We start from the raw sequence: 20,188 nt of genomic DNA, 5'->3' as shown, positions 1-20,188 counted from the left end.
GAGGCAATTAAATTTTACAATATCCTGTTTCCTTAAATATGCATTTGTATCACATAAAACTCTGGAAGCTAATACTGAAATACTGGTACATAAATTAATCGATGTTAGTCTTCTTTAAAATCTTATCTACAGTTGTAAGTAACAGACTCGATTTACTTAACTTGCTGTGGTAGTTTCCTGTAAAAGTATTTCATTCAAAAAATTGATAGCAAATGAATATAAAATTTTAGATACACAATGTACATGAACATTACCTGCAAATGTTTGAATTATCTTCATCACTTGGATGTGTATTTGCTAGATATTAAGAATAGGTTTGGATATCGCCTCAAGTGTAACAAAGTAAATAAGTATTATTTGTGTACACTTGCATGTTTGTTTTAGTTTCGAACGAATATATATTTATATATAAACGAATATCTATCAGATTTCTTTCCTTGTGTGGATATATAAAAACAAGGGCCTAAAAGATCACCTGAGTAAAATACGAGTACAACATTAAGAATGAAATGAAAGAAAATAAACTAATAGATAAGTGTATGTTGCCCGAGAGAAAATGAATGATCAGGGATTAACAAAATAGGTGCAATTTATAATTTAGTAAACAAAGAAATGGTAGACTTATTTACTTGTCTGTAATTGTCTTTTTGGTACCATCACAGACGAAACAAAACAATATTGTTTTACACCTTCTTGACTCGGGGGTCATGTGAAATTAAAATTTTGAACGAGGCATCTTTGAATATGTTAACTCTGCAATTTAAAATCTGCTTTAACCTAGGGACAGAGAAAAATATTTTTCAAAGAAATATAATAAAATTTAATGAATTATTTTCACCATACACTGTATACTGAAAAGAACCTGCAACCAAATTAATAAATACGGAAAAAAGATGCGTTTTAGAGAATCAATTTGTTTCACTGTATAATCAAAAGAGGCCCAGCCTTATTCAAGAACCCTATATCCCTGCATGAGACCAAGAATTTCACAATTTTGGTATAGGGCTCATTGATTGTAATAATCAAGTCCATGGGTTGACAGATGTCCTGGAGTAAAGTAGAAGATTGTCAAAGGTTGTATTACTTTTAATTGTTTAAGCTTATTGAACTACATTGACACTCACAATTCTTGTTCTTCAGGCATATAGAAGCTTTTTGACAAAAGAAATGGTTCAGAGGTTCCTGAAAATAATTTGAAAATACTCAAAAGTTTACGAACGTCAAACGACGAACATCACTCTGGCTAGCAATAAGTCATCTGAGTGTTTGGTGACCTGACAAAATAGTTATCAAAGAAAATGCATCTCTGTGTTCATCTCGATTATAAGTTATTATCTACTGGGATATGAGATCAATAATTATATTAGGTAAGTGATCACATGGTGTTCAACTCACCTGAACATAAATTGAAGTTTGGTATTCTGATTTACAAAGCGCACCAAATATTCTCCACAGTTCATACTTCCTTAAGACGTCATACTTTAGGACGAACCTAAGTCAGCTTTGATTCACATGTCCAAGTTTATCTTACGATCAACCTATAAAATTCTCTTAACATTATCGTTAGAAACTTTTTAGAAAGACAATTCTTAGGAAAGTTTTGTAAACATGCCTGATGATCCAAAAAGTCCTGAGATGGAGTAGACCTTATCAAAAAGTCAATCTTAATATTGTATGCTTTTAGAAGACATGGTATTTGTTGTTCATTAACTGTTCATCAAACAATAAAGAAATATACAACATATACCTCTTGTCTACTACTATGCAAATAATGTTTCTTGTGCAATTTATGTAAAAGTTATTCATATATCGATGAGAAAAATTCAGAGTAGTAGTAATATGATTGAAAATCGAGATTTACTCTTTGTTAGGAAAGAAAAAAAAATATTTTGGTACAGCTTGCATTTCCTTGAAAAGTAACAACCGGTTTTTTTTTTTTGCTCGAATAGAGAGGATCGGTGTAATTGAATTATTTCAAAGGATTTCCTTTTTTTAATACATCAGAGCTATTCAATTCATTAAAAACATAAGTAAAAATCAAAGATTTCGTATACCACTGACTATTGTATTCAAACAAAGCAATATAAAAAAAAAATACAAAGCAATATATAGAATAATACAACAATAAAATCTGTAACTATAATATATCATTTAACAACTTTTACTGGCAACATCATCCGATCAAATAAAACTAAACGCTTTAATTTATACATCATAAAATACTACGTAAGCATGTACCTTCCTTATAATAAAACAATGCATTCAATACAATGACAAAACAGTTTAATTCAGTAGAATTTGTTAAAACACTTACAACAAAATTGATATACTTAGTATTACTAAAAAATAGTTGAAGGTCTTATTTTACTTCTCTTCCACTATCCTAAAAGTATTCCTATGGTAAAACTTATTTGTATCGAAAATAATAGTCATATTCGTTTCTTCTAATAAAAATTCTGTTCTTCTTAGTATCACTTCATTCTAGTATCTCACTAGACTTCCATTTTGTTCATCTATAAGTAGGAAAAATCCATTACCAGTATTACACCAATGTAACAAGTGCATTTATTCAAGTATGACAGAGTCAGTTATACCAGTGCAATTGAATTTCATACCTCACATTATCTTTTTTAAAATTCGAATTAAATGAATTTATTTTAAAATTGATTATTTGTGTAAATGAAAATTGAGTTGGGGTTATATTAAAGCATTTTGCTTGATATGACGGTCATGGCCGTGAACTCCAGATAGAAAATCCTTAGTTTAATCAATTGATTTTATCCATTTTAATCAATCGCAGAAGTTTTAAAACTACATTGTATACCTCCTACGTATGCTTTGAATAAATAATATTTTGATGTTTTGATAACCAAAAAGTTAGAAAATGATTAATGTTAGAAGTCTCCAGATTGTAAAATAAATATAACTTTGCAGAAATACGTGTCATATGAATTGATTTATATGTATATTGTGTATCTTTTATATAAGTATTTTATACAATTCATAAAAGTATTTAAAATTAACATACTTTAGTAAAAATACACTATATTGCTTCAGAACAAAGACGTAAACAAAATCTATACTCAAAGTTGCAAATTCTTTTGGTTCTCTTGGTGATGATTGAATTAATTAATCTTCTTTTCAGCCTTTAGTTACTACACCTTTTTGCTCGATGTACAACTTTAATGTCATTAAATTTGCCATGAATTTAGTTTTCACAGAACTCTTGAATGTGTTCCACGTGTCATTTTTATGTGTTTTTATTTCACTGTCTTGGAACATAGGGAAAACCACGGACTAAGAAAACACTAGATGGTGATAGGAGGATTAAGCATCCCCTGTTCACCTGTCAACCTCACACCCGCTGTGAGACTAATTATGTATTTGATCAGGTAGACAACTAAAACATTTTGGGAGCGGATCTTACTCTAAACATGCCAACAACTTATGAATTAAAAGATATGTGCTATGAACTCCTGCAAAAATGGTGTTCAATTTCAAAAAGAGTTCTGTGAAAACATAATTTAACATACTTAATATTTGTTCAAAATGGTAGCAATTAAGTACTTCAAAGAAAATTATTTATCATGCATATCTAAATGTATATGTTATAATATTCATTGTATTATTTCTTCGCCCCTTTCCTTAAAAGAAATGTTTATATTTTTAAAATGTGTATTTTAATTAGTAAAAGCATTTTAGATTAAATAATATTTGAGATGTAAATTTATTTTTTCTTTGACGTGAAAACGAATAGATTAATTTCTAGTACCTTTCGAGCAGCACAACTCAACGTATTTATCCTCTCCCTCGTACTTCTGTTCATCTAACTTTTTCTGAAGTAATCCCAAGTGAAAAATTGTTGCACAAAAACTTAAAACAGTCAACATTATAAAACTCCACGTGAAGCAATGAAGGCCAAAGCACTGATTGTTGGAGTCCGTTTTAAGGTCATACAACGCGCCAAATATCTCCTGCATTGCAAGCCCGCCAAAAGCATTTCCAAGCATCATGGTGCCCCAGTTCCGAGCGAAGTTTTTCATCCCGTAGAATTCGCTCATCATGGTTGGTGTTAAGCACCAGAGGGCGCCGTTTGCAAAGCCAATGACGAGATCGATAATAGTGAAGAGTATGAGATTGTCAGAAAAGAATATGCACAAACCCAAACATATGGTTTGCACTACATTAAATATCAACAGTATACCTGATCGCGGAATTTTATGAACTATTGCGTCTGAGAGAAAGCCCGCAAAGAATTTGGAGACAACGCCTGCTATGGGATTCAATGTCGTAAATAGTGTTGTATACTTTTCTAAATTATATGACTTTAAGTAAGTTCCTTGGTTGTTTTGGAAAGTAAGTTGTAGACCTGCACAAAATATATATGCCCACAGCAGATAATGATAATCAAACCTCCGTATTAACTTCAACCCTGTAATCTCCCTCTGTTCTTGATATTTACTTTTTACAGTAGTTTCGTCCTCTACAGCGTTCGAATTAACAGTTCTAGTCACCTCCATGTCAAAATCGAACGTAACTTGTTTCAAAAAGACAATACCAAGCGCCCCAACCACAGCAAACGCAATGGCTTCCATTAGGTAAAATCCACCCAGATTCTGATTTTGCTCGTCCTTTGTGTGGCCCCTGGCAAAAATAGTTCCATAGAGAGCAGAAAATAATGCTGGTCCACCACTGAAGGAGGCGTCCAATATACCAACTACCTTCCCACGGTGTTTGGGATGGAAGTTATTCATACTTGTGGTTAGAGAAGCCATATACATAAAGATGGCTCCAAATCCTGTAAGTAAAAAACACAGCTCAAATTTCTTCATAAAAAAGATATCATAACACTGACAACTGTTAAGTATCTCACAAATAGAGGTTGGCGTGCTTAAATATTTAGTCTCTGTTTCAAGTTTTTAGGTCAACTCAGGTGACCCATTGCTATCCGTTTTAGTCCGTCGTCGTGCGTTAACTTTTGAACATTTTCAGTTTCTTCTCTGCAACCACTCAACTAATTTTAATTTTATGTTAACAAATTTATTCAAGATCATAAAGCATTTAGCTTCTGATTTGATTGACAGGTCGGCTACCTGTGCTTCTTGACGATCTGAGTTTGCCGTGTTTTGAAAACAATTACCTGGTCACGCGTCAAACTCTTTCATGTACCCGCATAGTATACACGCGGGTTAGAAAACTCCAATATGTTTGAATTTTATTTCAAAAAATAATTGAAAGTAGATTTTTAAAACATTGACATTATAAAATATTTCTTTTCTATCTTCACTGCTGTTTGTTATTTGTAAGTGTTGTATCGTCCACGTTATCTGTAGAAAAAAGACCGCGTCCACAGAAACCGGCTCTATTTGCCGTAATTGGAAGTCCGACGATTTAAAATTTTTTTAAGAAATGCAGCACTAATAAACGGCATAGCATAGTTTTAAAAAGATGTTTTATTTTGTACTATGGCTACCATCCGCACGATGTTGTACAGAAATTGACGTCAGAATTAATGCTCGAATTTCCTCGCGTCTGCATATACGTAATGAAAATGTGAAAATAATTAATAGTGATCGATTGAAATCATTCTAACAATAAAATTTTGTTAACTCACGAAGAATCAAAAATATGGAATATTTTGGACAACATTGCAGGCCAGGGGAAAAAAAACCATTCCGATCGCGGTAAGTGCATGTTCACATTCACGACGGATAGGTGGATTAATATTTTTTTTATTTCAATATTCAGACCTTTATAACCAAGTGATTTCATTTATTGAAGATTTAAAAAAGATATTATTGAATTGTAGTTTTTACTCGTGATTTTTTTCTTTTATGTAAGGAAAACATTTTCTAAAACGATAAACATGTATCTTATTATTTTTTTTTTCCTTCAAAACATTACCATGATTACGATGAATGCGTTAAGTTTACAAATAAATTTCATATTAAAATAATTATTTTACGTAGTTTCACTCAAAACCAGACACAAAACATGTAATGATGACCCCGATTACCAAACACAAACTTCCTGTGTAATGCTACGTATACACAGATTTTTGACATCTTGGGTATTGGGGGTCTCCAGGTAAATAACACCACTGTTACTTCGACCACTCCCCCTCCTCAGATAACCGTACGGTAAAAAAAATTGGGTCTTTAACCAAATTTGGCATAAAGCATTTATCGGTGAAGGGGAACACAAATTGTGAACTTCATGGTCCTTGCCCCCATGGGGCCTGAGGGGTGGGGCCAAAACCACTAAAATTAATGCAATCTTTAAAAATCATCTTCTTTACTCCTGGACATCAAGCAGTCAAACTGTTTGCATGATTGTAATTAGCATTGAGTCCTCTACTAAAATTTTGAAATTCATGGCCCTGGGGACAGGGGTTCTAGTGCTAGAGTGGGGCTAAAAAAATTATATACAATGTAGTTAAAATGCATTATTTCTTTGAAAACCCTCTTCTCTGCTCCTGGACATTAAATAAACTAAATAAGTACATAGTTATATTGAATAGGCTGTCTCTTCTAAAATTGTGAATTTCATGGCCCCAGGGCCAGGAGTTCTTAGGTGCTAGGGCGGGGCTATATAGATTATATAGTGAAAATGCATTATTTCTTTGAAAATCTTCTTAGCTCTTGGGTATTTAATAAACAAACCAAATACATAGTTATGTTGAATAAGGCTGCCTCTTCCAAAATTGTGAATTTCATGGCCCCGGGGTCCGGGATTCTGGTGTTAGGGCGGGGCTCTATTAATCATATAGTGAAAATGCATAAATTTTTTGAAAATCTTCTTCTCTGCCCCTGAGTACTAAACAAACTAACCAAGTACATATTTATGTTGCATAAGAGTGCCTCTTACAAAATTGAAAATTTTATGGCCTCAGGGTCAGGGGTTCTGGAGTTAGGGTGGGGCTCTATTGATTATATAGTGAAAATACATTAATTCTTTAAAAATCTTCTTCTCTGCTCTTGAGTATTAAACCAATAAACTATGTACATAGTTATAATGAGGAAGGATGCCTCTTTCAGATTTGTGAATTTCAATGCCCCAGGGTCAGGGGTTTTTGTGTTAGGGTGGGGCTCTAATGATTATATAGTGAAATGCATGAATTCTTTGAAAACTTTTTCCTTTGCTCCTGGGTATTATGCCAATGTTCTAAGTACATATTAATGATGATGAAAGGTGCCTCTTCCAAAATGATTAATTTCAGGGCCCCTGGATCAGGATACTGGGGGTGGGGGTGGGGGTTACATAGTCTGAAATAAATTAATGCTTTGAAATCTGCATTTTGGTATTAAACAACCATTTATGATGATATAAAATTGATGATAAAATTTCCGGAATTTTGAAATATGTACCCGCAGGGTCAGTGGTTCCTGTGGGGTGGGGTGGGGTGGGGTGCACAACTGGTTATAAAGTGGAAATGAATTTTCTCTTTGTTACTCTGATCTACCTCTGGATATTAAGAAACCAAAGTAAGCAAGCTAAACGTATAGTTATGATAAGCAATAGTGCCTCTTTCAAAATTTTGAATTTCATGGCCTTTGATTCAAAACACGAACCAATTCAGTTTGTTGGAAACTTGTTTCATAATACTCAGGTGGCCTATAAAGCCCTTGGGCCTCTTGTTTATCCTAAAGAATGGTGCACATGCCTGATAGGAAATAATAGATGTACTGAAGCCAAACATTTTTATGGTAGAAAGGTTCTGTGAGTGTGGTACTGTACAGGAGAAAGTAACCGAGGGATGCTATAAGTAAGGCGGCTAGTGACGTCCATCTTGGTCCCAGTCTCTCACACATCATTCCAGCAGGAAACCCAAGAGATATTCCGAAGTTTGACATGGATCCAAGAATTTCCACTGAAATCATCGTATAAACAATATTAAAATTTGATTTTAAACGAAAAAAATTGCACTTGATTGGTATAATGGAATTTTTCATTCCCTATGATTGCAATGCTATAGAACTTAATGCATCCAACACAATTTCAACGTTATAAATGACATTATAAATCTGAAGGTTTTATTTTGTCCTTCGATAATTTGTAAATCTATTTAAACTTGGAAAATTGCATACCTTGAGATTGTGTATAGTTAAAATGTGCTTTAACAGCGGTTATATAAGCTCCAAAGGCATAAACGGAGCCTGCGGCTATCATTCCAAGACATCCAACGATCAGAGCCAAAATTCGCGTCACATTCATCTTGTCAAGCATCATGGTGTTGCTTCTGAAAGAACAGTGGAAATTGTACTACATAGTTTGACTTCCAGGCAGATTTTTAAACTCAATTTTTCTGAATAAATTTATTCTGGTTTACCTACATATACATAAATATTTTACATTGCTTAGGACCTGTATGTCATTTAGTTTTTCATAGAAATGATCAATTTATAGGTGAGGGTCAATTATACTCTAAAATTTGTATAGGGATATTCTTGGAAATAAGCTACTGACAAGGGAATAGTTTTTTGAAAATATGTTCATAAAAAATGAAAAGTATTTCGAACATTCTTGCCAGAAAATCACTCAAAGGTGGATCTTATTTAAGATAGCCACTCTAAGAGAAATGTGCTTTATATGTTATGTTCATATAATTTTGTAAAAAGAGCAAAATAACCACATTAGTTTAGCATACAGAATGTTATAATTTTGATAATTCTTAGAATCAAAACCTGTGCTCCTCTTCTGTGCTTTTATTAATGAACTTTGATATTTTTATTTTATTTGAAAAAGTCTAGATGATCGAAGGTAATAAAGGGTCTTTTCAGGGCACGGATTACTGTTTTAATTCGACTAGTAAGTACATTTATATAAAATTAAGTTTTATAATATTGACATCCAAATTATGAAACTGATAGAATACATTAAAAAATTACTCACTCAAAGAAAAAAATAGGAATCCAAAATAAATATTCATTCAGTAATGTTGTAAAACAACTTTAAGATGCAAATTATCTGTGTGTGAGTTATGTAGTCCGAATTCCATGTTATCATGTGTTATGATAAATATTCAACGTAGATAACCGTGTATCATATCATTGTTAGCAGATAAACAATCTGAGTGTGACTGTCATCGGTACTCGATTTGTTCATGCGTTAAACAGAAAAAAAAAATGATTAAAACATAATAAAATCGTCATTTTTGTCTAGATGTTATCCAAAAAATATGATGCACTTAACAATGATAGATAAACATTTATTGCAAATTTCAGCTTAATTTAATGCGCCCAGCATTGTTTGAGAAATACGCTTAATTTGTCCACGATTTTACCGGACAACCCTCGTATAATTCATCTTATAATAAAAAAAAAAGTATGTAATAAAGCAGTACATAAACATATATATCAGTATATTTTTGTTAGAAATACAGATTAAATGTCAGTTTAACACGACCATCAAAATAATGGATCTATAGTAGAAGTTTTGATTTTACAAATGCAGCATCATATACTGACGATTTGTCAGCATTAGAAAGAATTATCAGCAGGAGGAATAGAGTTTATGCACAGACGAGGGTTGATCCAAAAGTTCGTGGAATTTCTTTCTAAAATTTTATCACGATTTGATGAAAGCAAACAATAGGCATATTTATAATATGGAGTCATAATGCAACAATATTGGAAAACTTCACCAATAAGGTCATACCAGCTTTCCGAAAAGGATAGTTGTAAAACCCGGGGGAGACTTCGACGTAACGTCATGTTAAGTACTTAGTATGTCACGTCACAATGAAATGGTAAATTAGGCTGACAAAGCTTTCTCAAGTTCATTCTATCTATTGACATATTCTTTAAAAATTTAGAAATAGCATTTTATTTTGAAAATATTTTTCACTATGAAAAATGTACAAAGAGAATTTACAACTATATAAACAAAAATGATATAATTCCTACAGCAATTCCAAAGTGGAATCAAGACTTATCTCCCTTTGGAGTGACATATATTTGTATAAAAGATGTTTTTAAAGTTTGTTTTAAGACTACTTCTGATTCTTCTGTACAGTGGTTACAATATAGAATTTTACATAGGATCCTCCCTGTAGATTCTTATCTTAAGAAAATCAATATAAAAACTACTGATGTTTGTGAGTTTTGTACCCAAGAAACTGAAACTGTACTGCATGTATTTGTTCATTGTGACCATATCATATCTTTATGGAGGAACTTGAGTTTACATATATACAGAACAATTTCAAAAAGAATTGCATTTAATGTTAAAAATATTATCTTAGGTGAATTACCACTTACAAATGATAATAGAATTGAAAATTTTATGATATTATACACAAAACAATATATTTTTTTCATGTTTATTGCAACCAAAAATACCTTCACTTCTTGGTTTACTAAGCTACTAGTATTTGAAAATGAAATACAATATTGAAAGATGCATATCTATCAACAATTCAAAAACTACATTATTTTGAAGAACAATGGATTTTTTGGAAAAATATTTTTGAACAAATGTAAGATTACACATGTATATGTTAGATGTTTGTTTAAATTAGTTTGCATGATAGAGACAACTGAGTATTATAAAGCAACCTTCATTAATTTAAAATGTAAATGGATGTATGGATGGGTGTGTGAGTGCTAAATATCCATTGTAATTTTGCTGTTATTTTAATTTGATTCTGTATGTAATACAATGGATAATAATAATAATAATAATTGAAAAGAAAAAGTATGTCACTTCACGTTATAGAAGCATCTCACTCTAATGTCCAGTTCGAATACGTAATTCTACAAAATGCTGTCCTTCTTCCATTTTTTTTTTCAAGAAGAGCCTGGGTATCCTCGCGCACCAACTTCGTTTCTCATTCATATTTCAAATATTTCCTATCTCCATTTTCAGTAGCAATGTCAAGAACAGTACGTCAGCCGACAATGCCCATTAACGCTTTTAATTTGTCTAGGTGGATAAACTCTTTAGCATGACCATCCAAAAAGCGGTCATACCTTTAATTAACGTCCATGGCATTTCTATCTTACTCAAATTTCTTACACCACAGGGAAACCAGTAACTTAATGCATTTTTCCTCAGCCTTTGTCAATATAAATATACGCTTTAAAGATAATTTGATCCCAATATTTTCACAAAACTTATGACTTGACCGAAATATGACGTCTAACAACTTAAAGATGAACAATAAATCATCAATTAATTAACTAAATATCCAGTAATATCGGTAAAATTCTTACACAAAGGTTTATAAAAGATCAAGCAATCGTAATAATGAAATAATTTTCATTTTATATACCACATAGGGCGGTTTTATTCTCATTTCACGTATTAAGAATTAAAATGATAATTAACGTGTTAATGTCTCCTCTGCATTTCCAAACATCCGTTTATATGGTAACTGCCATAGAGTTACTATCGTAAATATTATAAACTGTTTTTTATTTAAAATATTCAACAAGTGTATATATTCTCATTTTTAATTTTCATTCCTCTATCAGATACTGTGCTTTCCCATTACTTTTTCTCTGCTTTTGTTACTCTTGCCGATCTTATCATTCGTGTCACCTATCACTATTCGAATAGTGATAGTGACATGAATGATAAGATCGGCAAGAGTAACAAAAGCAGAGCAAAAGTAATGGGAAAGCACAGTATCTGATAGAGGAATGAAAATGGAATTGAATTTTGCGAAACAAACGAACTAGTGATAGGTGGAAGCCTTTTCCCTCACAAAGACATCCAAAAAACGACCTGGGAATCACCCGACGGCAAATCAAAGAACCAAATCGACCACATTATGATAAGCCAAAGATGGAGAAGTTCGTTGCAGGATGTAAGAGCTATGAGAGGAGCAGATTTAACTCCGACCATCACATGTTACTGGTCAAAGTGAAAATTAAACTGGCAAAGAATACTAAAATTGAGACAAAGAGAATAAAGTACAATGTAGATAAACTGAAAAAACCTGATTGATAAGGACATACCCAGGTATTACAAATATATTTATAATTGGTATCGGAAACACGTGGTGTTGTTCGTTTACGTGTTTAGGTAGTATTTATAGTATCTAAGATTTGATTGGATTTTAACGATTGATATGAGTTCAAATGAAATCGTGCGGAACAGGTAGTTTACCTGTGTCCAGGTATTAAGAATTAGAGGTTATTCGAGGTTTCGCTGCGCTTAGTGCAACAAGTAAAAAGTCGAATAAATGTCTCGGCAAAAAACAGATTTCTTGGCCCAATACCGGGAGGAAGATGAGTCTCTAGACGATACTCTACTACAAGAAACCGATGGTGAACAGAAAACCACTCGCAAGAAGGCAAATTCTGCGGAGACCTCTGGACACTCTAGCCCCCGTGTAAGTGTGGACTTGGCCGATACTTTCAACTTGTTCAAGTCATACCTGGACAACAAACTAGATACTCTCAAGGAGGAACTCTCTACGGGTAACGACATCGAAAATTTAACAAAAACCATTAAAAAAGAGGTCTCTGTAAAATTCAAGAGTGAAGGGAACAAAATTCAGTTTAACTTTAATACTGAAATATTGGGTGATTTGAATAAACTTAAAAAGCGCATTTCAGATTCCTCCACATTGAGCATCGTTAAAGAGCTCATTTCCAAGGTCACTAAACGTAACAAGCTCATCAGGATCGCCGATAAATCTCCGGCCGGGTGGTCGACAGTCCGTGAGTATGAAAGTGATGATTTGGCGTCCGACTCTGAGGACGAAAAACGTCTACGTCAAGCTGAAAACCGAGCATTACGAGCTCTCAAGGAAAAACGCCGTTTTCAGCCATACTCCAAGTCTGGTTCTGCAACAACTTCGCTACCTGATGGTAGGTCTGGTGGTTCTGGCCGTAATTTTCGTCCCTACAAGCGTAAGGAGGCCTCTCCATACGACGTGTGCTACAACTGCCATAAGCTCGGCCATTGGAAATCCGCATGCACTGCCCCAGCCAGAACCAACAACCCAAGCGCAAGCTCGTCAACCCAGTGATTATGAGAATCAGTATGTATATTTCGTTGATGAATCTATTTTTACTGATCAGTTTGAATCATTTGTACAGCAAGTAAATTATTTTGAAAATTTACCTGCTATTGGTAAAGGAGTGAAAGGCAGTTTACGCAAACATTTTGAGTTTTGGAAGTCCATAAGCACTAATGAGTTCATATTAGATACTATCAAAAATGGTTATGTTATTCCTTTTGTTACAGTACCACCATGCATGAGACTGAATAATAACAAATCTGCAATGAAAAACCAACAATTTGTTGGTCAGTCTGTTTCAGATCTTCTTGAGAGTGGCTGCGTACAAGAGGTTCCCTTTCAGCCACATGTGGTCAGTCCACTAAGTGTTGCAGAAAATAAAGGGTCTGGTAAAAAGAGACTTATTCTGGATTTGAGTCAGTTGAATTATTTTGTAGAAAAAAGAAAAGTAAAGTTTGAAGACTGGCGTATTGCTTTGAATTTTTTCAATAAAGATTGTTTTCTGTTTAAATTTGATCTAAAGTCAGGCTATCACCACATAGATATTTGTAAAAGACAGATTACTTTCCTTTCATTCAGTTGGAAAGATAAGTTTTATTGTTTCAATGTTTTACCTTTCGGTCTAACGTCTGCACCTTATATTTTTACCAAGTGTCTAAGACCCATCTTGAAGTACTGGAGGAGCTGCGGAATTGACATTGTTTTGTATCTGGACGACGGTCTTGGTTTTGGTAAAGATTTACAAACGTGTGTTAAAGCATCAAATTTAGTTCAAGAGACTTTAGAAAAAGCAGGTTTGCTAATTAAGATTGAAAAGTCTATTTTTCAGCCTGTCCAGTGTTTGGAGTGGTTAGGGTTGGTATGGGATACCAGTGTATTTTCTCTACGTATACCTGAAAGACGACTTTCTGATGCTCAGAACTCGATAGATTTTCTTATTGATAAATTTCCCAACTTTACAGCTCGAGATCTCGCGAAAGCGGCTGGGAAAGTTATTTCCATGTCACCAGTTGTTGGTAATGTAACAAGTTTGATGACCAGACACATTTATTTAGCTATAGAGAGCAGAAGTCATTGGGATTGTTTAATCAGTTTTTTATTTCCAGAAGCAGTAAAATCAGAGTTGCAGTTCTGGAAGGAAAATCTTGATAAGTTGAATCAGAAACTGTTAGTTAAAGACTCGTTACCAGTAACGCTTGTGTTTTCAGATGCCAGTGACGTTGCAGCTGGTGCATATACTGTAGAAGCTGACGAAAAGGTTTTTCATAAAACTTGGTCATTGAATGAATCTGTTATGAGCTCCACGTGGAGAGAACTTAAAGCTATACAGTTAGGTTTAGAGTCATTTGCCAGTTCATTTATTGGAAAGAGTTTACTTTGGCATACTGACAATCAAAATTGTGTAAAAATTATACAACGAGGTAGCACTAAATTACATTTACAAGATTTAGCTTTAGACATTTTTTCTAAATGTGTTGAAAATTCTGTTTCGTTGAAAATTTGTTGGATACCTAGAAACAAAAACACAAAAGCAGATTATTTGTCTAATTTAGTCGATTATGAAGATTGGCAAACAACTCAAGAGTTTTTTAGTTTTGTTGACCAAATGTGGGGTCCTCAAACTATTGATAGATTCGCAAGTGTGTATAACACAAAGTTAACGAGGTTTAACTCCCTTTTTTGGTACCCAGAGACTGAAGCAGTTGATGCTTTTACCTAAAACTGGTGTTTTGAAAATAATTGGTTAGTACCACCTATTTGTCTTGTGAGTAAAGCTATAAAACATGTAATAGCGTGTAAATGTGTGGGTACATTAATTGTTCTAAAATGGCCGTCTGCAGCATTTTGGACTTTACTGTTTGATGAAAATATGAAGTATAAACAGTGTGTAGTTGATGTTTTGGAATTTTCTCCATATCAGAATATTTTTATGCATGGCAAAAATCTGAACAGCCTGTTTGGCTCTGACAGCTTTAATTCCAGAGTATTAGCTGCAAGACTCAGTGGAGTCTGATAGACATGGCCTTAGAAGGCATGGTCTGTGTACATATTAATGTTTGAATTTATTTTGTGTTTATTATGACAAGGCCAAGTTTATGGCAAGGTCAAGTTTTATTGTTAGATTGACATGGCCCTTAATTAGAATGCATTTCTTTTTAAGCTGGCACGGTCAGGAATGAAAAGACAAGGTCGTGCTTATCGACGAGGTCTACTGCGACAAGGCTTGGGTTTCCAAGCATGGTCGGTAATATGACTTTTACTATAGTTTTGCAGATGTTTTCAAAACTGGAAATTGGATTTCGTTATGGAGGACCTCTCATCCCTCCTTACAATCGCTGGCAAAGAAACTTCCGGATTTAATCATGAATTCCAAGGCTGAAAACACAAGAAAAACGTACGGATATGCCTTCAATAAATTTCGTAAGTGGTGTTTTACACATAATATTTCATATCTTCCTGCAACGGATTTCCATGTATCGCTATACTTAACAAGTCTCAGTAATACATGTAGCAGTACAGGGACAATTGACGAGGCTTTTTATACAATTAGCTGGGCGCATAAATTGGCGGGATGTCCTAATCCCTGTTCATCCGAACTTACTATTTCAGCCAGAGAGGGATGCCATAGAACTATCGGGAAACAGTTGATAAATAAAAAAGAACCTATTACCTCCAATATACTGAAACAATTGTGTGCTCTTTACGGAGGTGAATCGTGTTCTTTGTTAGATATTAGAATATGTTGTATGTGCTTATTAAGTTATGCTGGTTTTTTAAGATTTTCAGAACTTGTTCATTTGAAGAGATCAGATATATGTTTTTATGACAATTATATGACTCTTACTATTCAGAAAAGCAAAACAGATCGTTATAAAGAGGGGAGCAATGTAGTTGTGTCATGTACGAATGAAATTACATGTCCTGTGAGAATGACCAGAAGATATCTCAGTCTAGCAAACATTAACGACCAATCTAATGAATATTTGTTTAGATCTATCACTTATTGTAAAAATTCTAACACATACAAATTAAGAGGAGAAAAGCGCTTGTCATATACTAGGGCTAGAGAGATTCTTCTGGACGCGCTCGCATCATTGGGTTTAGATAGAACTAAGTTTGGTCTGCATAGTCTTCGCGCTGGCGGGGCTACTGCAGCGGCCAACCATGGTGTTTGTGATAGACTATTTAAAAAACATGGTCGGTGGAAATCCGAGACTGCTAAAGATGGATATGTGTCAGAAAATCTTAGACAGCAAATGTCAGTTACGAAAAATTTGGGTATATAAAGGGTGGGTTTTTGCTTCTGTCTTTATTGGTCGAGGTCTGTTGCACAGACGCAGGCGATGCCGTTCCTAAACATGTGTTGGAGTTTTGAATTTATAAATAATTTATGTTCGGTTGAACTGGTGAATTAGAACATAAATATATTTATAATTGGTATCGGAAACACGTGGTGTTGTTCGTTTACGTGTTTAGGTAGTATTTATAGTATCAAAGATTTGATTGGATTTTAACGATTGATATGAGTTCAAATGAAATCGTGCGGAACAGGTAGTTTACCTGTGTCCAGGTATTAAGAATTAGAGGTTATTCGAGGCTTCGCTGCGCTTAGTGCAACAAGTCCCCGCTTACCCACCCTACTTTATAATGTATATATCTGATACGATTTAATATTTTCGTTTTTTATTTTGTAGAATGTTGTTTCAAAGAAGAATATTTAGAATATTTGTAACATTTATGTGTAATAAATGTCTGTTGCACAGACGCAGGCGATGCCGTTCCTAAACATGTGTTGGAGTTTTGAATTTATAAATAATTTATGTTCGGTTGAACTGGTGAATTAGAACATAATTAAAACTAGGGAATCGATTCAGATTACACCTGATCCCACCTCTGATGTTTCGGAGGTCCGTGTTTGCTCTGCTCCTATTTTGTATTGATTTATGGATTTGAGATTGAATACTTTTCGTTATCTCCATCTCCTCCTTCAGTGCACTATACAGTGAGGACCAAGAACTAGATATTGAGGGTGAATGGACTGCTGGAAGGGATATCATCAAGAAAACATGTGAAGAAGTCCTAGGAAGGAAAACCAACAAGAAGAAAGAATGGATGTCTGATACTACATGGCAGCAGGTTGAAAAAAGGCGTAAAATCAAAAAAAAAGTTAACAACGCTAAAATAAGAGCACAAAGAGTGATGGACATGCTAGGCACCAAACTTTAGATAAGGAAATTAAAAAATCATGCAGGTATGACAAAAGAGAGTATGTTAACCAACTTGCAACAGAAGCAGAAAGAGCTGCCTACATGGGGGATACAAAGACTCTACAGTTGGTTCAGACGAAGACATTAAAGCCAGAATAAGCAAAGACCGACAAGCCTTCGCAATGCTCAAACCTGTCTGGAGTTCCAGTAAAGTAAGTGAAATGTCATGTTGTAAATTTTGAATTTACCGGGTGGCAGTAAATACAAAATTTACAACATGACAACTTGTAAATTTTGTATTTACTGCCACCCGGTAAATTCAAAATTTACAACATGAAAGAAAGCACAAGGATCAGAATATTTAAAACCAATGTTAAATCAGTGCTTTTCTACGGATGTGAAACCTGGAGACTAACAGCAGGACTACAACAAAAATCCAGGTATTTACCAACAAATGCCTACGATACATCTGTAAAGTGACATGGCCAATTAAAATATCAAATGAACAGCTACTGGAGCGTACCAGCCAAAAACCAAAATCCCTCCAGATTAAGAAACGAGCATGGCAGTGGATTGTTCATGCATGGAGAAAGCCCCAAAACAGCATCATTAGACAGGCATTGGACTGGAATCCACAAGGTCATAGAAAACAACGGCGACCATTACACAGTTGGAGGAGAACAAGATTAGAAGAGCTTGAAAACATTTGAAAGACCTAGAAGGAGGCAAAAAGAACAGCCCAAAACAGAGTAAATTGGAGAGCGACTGTGGTAGCCCTATGCTCCACAAGAAACGAAGAGGACTAAGTAATTAAGTAATTTCATTCATAAATAGATAAAATATGAAGAAATTCCACGAACTTTTGGATCAACCCTCTTAGTGTATAACGACAACGTATCAGCTCAAAATGATTGATTGATTGATTGTTGTTTAACGTCCCTCTCGAGAATTTTTCAACCATATGGAGACGCCACCACTTGTCGGTGGAGAGCTGCAAATTTTGTCGTTTACTCGGCACTCGGGGCCGTTGAGCAATGAGGAATAATTTTCGTGCCAGCATCTACTGCGACACAGGTACTCATCCGAAGGACCGGTCTCCATGCACGTCCCACAGTGGGATTCGAACCCGCGGCTCCTTACTTCAATATAATTTCCAGTGAAATTCAAGTATTCGTTTATTTTTGATAGTTTATATCTGCCATAAGCTAGTTTAAAATAGACTAAATTAATACTAAAAAATTGAAGAAAATAAAGACAAGATTTCAGCAGAATTTATCATAAATTATTTTAAAACCAATGACATAAGAGAATCAGTGTATGTAATGAAGCATTGTCTACATATAAAGTCAAAGTATCCTAATATAATTTATATGTTAAAACAAACTACGTCATCAAATACTCACACGATACAGTAATTAATGTAAATTCCACTATATTAATTAGAAGTACATGTATATATCATACAAACAGCTTGCATAACATAACTCAATTAAAAATGAAATGACGTGCGGAAGAAATGACATTTCAGCAAGTAACAGTGCGAAAATTTCAGTGACGTAGCAGACGTAGCATCGTTTTTGAAAGTGGGGGGGGGCAGCCAGAGAGATTTTATTAAATACATATCTGAAAAAGTTGACAAGCAAAAAAAAAAACCCTACCAAATTGCTCAAACTTGAAAATCCTTTTTCGGGGGAGGGGGGGGGGAGATAGAGAGAGAAAAGGGGCTACTTTTCAGAATCAATTTTTGCATACAATAATCTGTTTTCCTTATATCCTTTAATTTCCGGTTTACAATACACTTTCAATAGTAAAAGTAATGTCGTAAAAAAGGGGCCAGCCCCCCCCCCCCCCCCGTTGCTACATGCCTGAATTCGTATCGTATTTCCTGATTTATTGCACAGGCACTTGTTTCTGTAATTATAAATCTTTAAACCCATAAACCATGGGTTGAAAACAAAAGGCACTTGTTTCATATACGGGGTACTCCATACTTATATTTACAAGTAGGGGGTACATATAAGTAGGGGGTACCCAGTATAGGAATTAAGTGCCTGTGGTTGAAAATATTATTATTTACAGAAACAAATACCTGTGGATTTTTGCCCCAGAATTGTTGCTATTGTATTAACAGTAACTGATAATTAAATGTAACAGGATGGAAAGGAGAAAAATGCGTCGGAGCAGTCCGGGAGTTGCAGAACTCTAGCACTTGGCCAGATAACTCACTTGATAGAGCACCTGAATTTCCATGCAGAGTATCAAGGAGGTGGCGGGGTTTTCGAATCTCGATTTTGTCCGTCACATCTCTTTCTCATACCCCGATACATTTAGTGCCGTGCCATGCCCTGGAAGTGACGGGTGAACGACCTCCCGGTGAATGGTCTATAGCCCGTGAATTGGTGTCTTCGGGGTCCGAAGACTTTTAAGGATGGAGGTTCCGTTTATGAATTAAATTATAAAATAATTTTTTAAAAATCTTAATTCTGATTTATTTCTGCCAAGTGGCTAACTTATTTGAGTCCTAAGTTGACTGATCCAAGTGTTTCCATCTGTCAATCCGACCTAAAAAATACATATAGTGTATGTAAAAAATCCATTTTTTATTTAAATTTAAACTTGATGAACGAATTGTCGCATCTTAAATTTTGATTTACTCGCGCAAGGTGGGGGAAGTATATATACAAAATTATTTACGAATCCATCGTGCATGTTTAAGTCCCTCTCAGACACTGCGAGTTACACCATACCCTGCAAATGGCCTGCATACATGTAATCCAGGTATCACACCAGTATTTGACCAATCAACATGAAGAACTTTCACGAAATATTTCGATTTAAACGACATAATGTGTCGATAATATATCGTTTTTATGAGAATTGAAAAATAATTTTGTTTTTCACAAGATAAAATTTTTCTGGTATCTTAAAATCCAAAGAAAAAAAAAAGGATAAAGTAAAAAAAACGTGTCCTTAATGTACTGACCACCATACCCTTCCTTCTTTCAATTAT

At 34.3% G+C, this 20,188-nt stretch overlaps 2 protein-coding genes across 3 annotated transcripts; one reads left to right on the top strand and one right to left on the bottom strand.

The window, feature by feature from the left end:
* Positions 1 to 2,394: 2,394 nt before the first annotated feature.
* On the bottom strand, positions 2,395 to 8,233 carry LOC134231293 (uncharacterized). The gene is made up of 4 exons (XM_062713232.1): positions 8,088 to 8,233; positions 7,664 to 7,870; positions 3,773 to 4,798; positions 2,395 to 2,513 (listed from the first exon to the last, which is right to left on the bottom strand). Exons 1-4 carry the CDS (start codon positions 8,227 to 8,229, stop codon positions 2,482 to 2,484), a joined length of 1,407 nt encoding a protein of 468 aa, XP_062569216.1. The 5' UTR covers positions 8,230 to 8,233; the 3' UTR covers positions 2,395 to 2,481.
* Positions 8,234 to 11,977: 3,744 nt separating this feature from the next.
* On the top strand, positions 11,978 to 16,822 carry LOC134231272 (uncharacterized). 2 transcript variants are annotated; one of them, XR_009984531.1, is made up of 3 exons: positions 11,978 to 12,991; positions 15,237 to 15,391; positions 16,666 to 16,822. XR_009984531.1 is itself a non-coding variant. In XM_062713208.1 (2 exons), the coding sequence occupies exon 1, from the start codon at positions 12,188 to 12,190 to the stop codon at positions 12,977 to 12,979; it is 792 nt and encodes a 263-aa protein (XP_062569192.1). In that variant the 5' UTR covers positions 11,978 to 12,187; the 3' UTR covers positions 12,980 to 12,991; positions 15,237 to 15,439. The 2 variants fall into 2 exon arrangements, 1 of the variants encoding a protein (XP_062569192.1); XM_062713208.1 differs by lacking the exon at positions 16,666 to 16,822 and having other exon boundaries at positions 15,237 to 15,439.
* Positions 16,823 to 20,188: the final 3,366 nt, after the last annotated feature.

The sequence above is a fragment of the Saccostrea cucullata genome, unplaced genomic scaffold (genome assembly GCF_032062105.1).
Source record: "Saccostrea cucullata isolate Sc308-1 unplaced genomic scaffold, CSIRO_AGI_Scuc_v1 ctg462, whole genome shotgun sequence".
Taxonomy (NCBI): Eukaryota; Metazoa; Mollusca; class Bivalvia; order Ostreida; family Ostreidae; genus Saccostrea; species Saccostrea cuccullata.
The sequence above is the reverse complement of the archived record's forward strand: the minus strand, read 5'-3'. Positions and strand labels throughout refer to the sequence as shown.